Below are 3,385 nucleotides of genomic sequence, written 5' to 3'. Positions count from 1 at the left end.
AAAGGATAGCTGACATACGATACAAGAAAAATCAAGAAAGTCATATTCGAAGAAAGAAAACAATCAACAACATTTGAGTTTTGAACTATATACTTCGGTACGTAGGAACAGCTGATGTATCCTTTTGGAGTTCAAACTATGATCATGAAAGAAAATGGAGTTGAAAAAAACTTGATAGGGTGATATTTAGTTCGATCATACCCAACTACGAATCATACCAAGACTCTTCATCCTTTTGAATCAACAAAACAGCAGCCGAGCAGCGATCTATTAGTACTCACTTTGACTGAAAGCACGCACATCAATCTCGCACAATTATCACAATTATAAGTGGAACTGGCGCAAAAACATCAAGTAGAGATTCCAATGTTGCTATGTAAAACTCTGAGTTCCTACTACATAATTTGCTCCATTATGCAAATGAGATTTTTGCATCTTTAACTTTGATTATTGCTTAATTAGTTAATATGTATACAAATGTGCAACATCAACTTCATGCACAGCAAAGCTAACCATGCTAGATTTGTTTGCCAAGAGTGAAATCTATCAGCAAAACAGGAAGAAATCACATCTTTGCCAACAGTGCATCATATCGAATTAACTTATTATTCCTGTACTCTCGATGATGGGCAGAAACTTGCATGATTTTGTAGGATTACTAATTTACTACTACCATCTCCAAGGCTTCCTAATGGTGTACATACAACTCGTCTTGCAGTCTGACATAACAAGTTCTTTGCAAAGACGAAGAACAGACACTAGAAACCGGATTCGAGATCAAACTGGCGAAGAAAGAACAAAGGGGGAGGACTAGATCAATACTATGTATATGATCGCTGCTATAACAAGAAGGCACCTAGGGCAGGAGAGCGATGATGAGCCACGCATTGCTTCTTCAAGAACTCCTGGCCTTGCTCGAACGCCATCTCCACCGGCCGTGCTCTCTTCTGGCACCCGTCTCCGGTGATGTCCACGCCGAACAACCGGACTACTACACGGGCTTCCTTTGGCTTCTCCGCCGGCGCGGCGGCCGGCGCCGGCGCCGCGTCGGTGGTGGCCGTCTTGGTCTTCCTGCAGTCGATGAAGAGCTGCTTCTCCTGGCCGTACGTGGAGTGCGAGAAGACGATGGTGTCGCCGGCTCGGAGGCCCTTCTCCCGGACGAAGCGGCTCCAGCCCTTGGTGAGGACGTAGCTCTGGCTGCTGTTCCAGTAGGAGTACCGGAACCGCCACACCTTTCCCTCGCCGTCCTCGAAGTTGAGGAGCACGCCCTCGCCGGTGGTGGCCTCCGGCGCGCGCTTGAGCGGGAAGTGCTTCTCGGCGTGCTGCTTGGGGACGACGAGGCGGTTGAGCTTGCCGACGTCGCTGGGGGTGACGGCCTTCTCGAAGAGCAGCGCGCGCGCCCAGGCCGGCGTGGGCTGGGCGCGGGCGCCCATGCCCCGGCCGCGGCGCAGGCCCTGGCGGAGCTCGTCGGCGTAGGTGTGCTTGCGGAGCATGTCGACGATCTCCGCCTTGGAGTGCGCGGCGAGGAAGGCGAGCTCGGGCGCCGACGCCCCGGCGCCCGGGAAGTTGGTGGCCGCCTCGCGGCCGCGGTAGCGGAGCGCGGCGACGTCGTAGGCGCGCGCGGCGGCCTCCTCGTTGGGGAAGGTGCCGAGCCACACCCGCGCGTGGCGCTCGTAGATCTGCGCGCCCCAGCGCCCGTTGGGCTGCGGCACGACGCCCTTGTACCGCGAGGACCCCTGCGCCACCGCCGCCGCCGCCGACGTCACGGCCTGCTCGTCCGCCGGCGAGGCCTCCCCGCCGCCCGCCGCCGCAGCCGCCTGGGGCTGCTGCTGCTGCTGCTGCTGCTGCGCGGCGCCGGACTCCGTGGTGGCCGTGGACGCGCCGGTGGAGCGCGAGGAGGAGGAGGCGGCGGAGGAGGAGCCCTCCGCCGCCGTGGGGCACATGCTCTCCATCCCCATGATGAGCTACAGCTTCGATGCTTCCCCGGTGTCTTTGGCTGCTTTCCTCGCTTTGGTTTCTTGGCGTGTGTGCTTGCTTCTGTACTGTGTACTCCTCCCCTGCAGGCAGCCTCTGCGGCCTCTGTGGTAGTAATCGCTTCGCCGCTAGCTAGAAACAGTGAGGAATTATTGATAAGACTTTACTGTGTGTTCTAGGCTTTGCTAGGGCTGGGTGTGTGCTGTGAATTGTGATGATGTAGATGCTGCTTGGATAGATGGATGATGGAGGATGCTAGCTGAGTGGGGCGTGGGGAGCGCGCGTCGGTCTATATATATAGCGAACGGTATGTTTCTATTTTGGATGCATGCACATGTGTGCGGATACATGTATACACACACACACACATACATCTTTGTGAGGGCACGAGGCTAGGTAGTTGGCTAATTCAATTTATGCTCCTTGCAAATAAAAAAGTCGGGTTGGGTGTGTGTGGATTTTGCTTGTCTCCCATGTTATTACGTTACCCTGCAAAAAAACAGAAAATGCTCCGTATATTACATGTGTTTTTTTTGTACGGCACACATGTGGTTGGGGGATTTTTTGTCTATTGTTATTTTCTCAACTTGGATGCGGATGTGGACGTGTACGACTGGTGCAATGTACTTGATGTGCATGCATATCGTGCTGTATCACACGCACATCAGAAATCAAAGAGTAAAAGCTACCACAGTTGGTATATATCCATGTATTTACATAAAAAAAAAAGTAGTGAAAATTGCAAATACCCCACTTGCAGGTTTGGGGTTCCTTACAGTCTAGCACCTGTAAGTTTCAAGTGTTTCAAAATGCCCTCCTTGTGCCCGTTGACGATGCCAAACCGAGGTAGTTGTAGCATAGTCTCACGGGTGATTTGGCTTTTGTACAATTATTACTCATGCACTGAAAATCTCTAGTATCTCCTCATCCTCATGTTGTGCACGACGAGTCAGGTGTTGGTGCAGTCAAACTATACCTACAGTACTAACCCCCTCTTGTGCATCAATACATACTCTTTACTGTCGTCCGCTATTTTTTTTTAAAAAAGAAATAAATTATTACCATGTCTAAGGTGTAGAAGGGAAATATGAAAATATATAAAGCTGTAGGAGTACTACTAGAATGGTAAGAAATTGAGATGTGTACGTGTCTATTTGGAAACCCCTCCTGACTTGTACTAGGTGGTGTTTTCGCAACTTTCCCTAAAAAAGTATATTTATATATATTTATTTGGCATTTTAATTTAGTCTGTGTTATTTTTAAATTTTTTGCGAAGCTGTTCTGAGATATATTCGATAAACCACAGTTTAATTTCTTTCTCTGTTTCGGTCTTCAGTCATGCTCTCTTCTGTCCATCAAGCTAGGACTTTCAATCTTTCAGCAAGTCTTGGTGCGGCATGCTTTCACATTA

At 50.2% G+C, this 3,385-nt stretch overlaps 1 protein-coding gene across 1 annotated transcript; it reads right to left on the bottom strand.

Moving 5' to 3' along the window:
• Positions 1 to 590: 590 nt before the first annotated feature.
• On the bottom strand, positions 591 to 2,324 carry LOC117854645 (AP2/ERF and B3 domain-containing protein Os01g0141000). The gene has a single exon (XM_034736876.2). It carries the CDS (start codon positions 1,956 to 1,958, stop codon positions 840 to 842), a length of 1,119 nt encoding a protein of 372 aa, XP_034592767.1. The 5' UTR covers positions 1,959 to 2,324; the 3' UTR covers positions 591 to 839.
• Between the last annotated feature and the right edge of the window lie 1,061 nt (positions 2,325 to 3,385).

This window comes from Setaria viridis, chromosome 5 (assembly GCF_005286985.2).
Source record: "Setaria viridis chromosome 5, Setaria_viridis_v4.0, whole genome shotgun sequence".
Taxonomy (NCBI): domain Eukaryota; kingdom Viridiplantae; phylum Streptophyta; class Magnoliopsida; order Poales; family Poaceae; genus Setaria; species Setaria viridis.
This window is presented reverse-complemented; position numbering and strand designations above follow the sequence as displayed.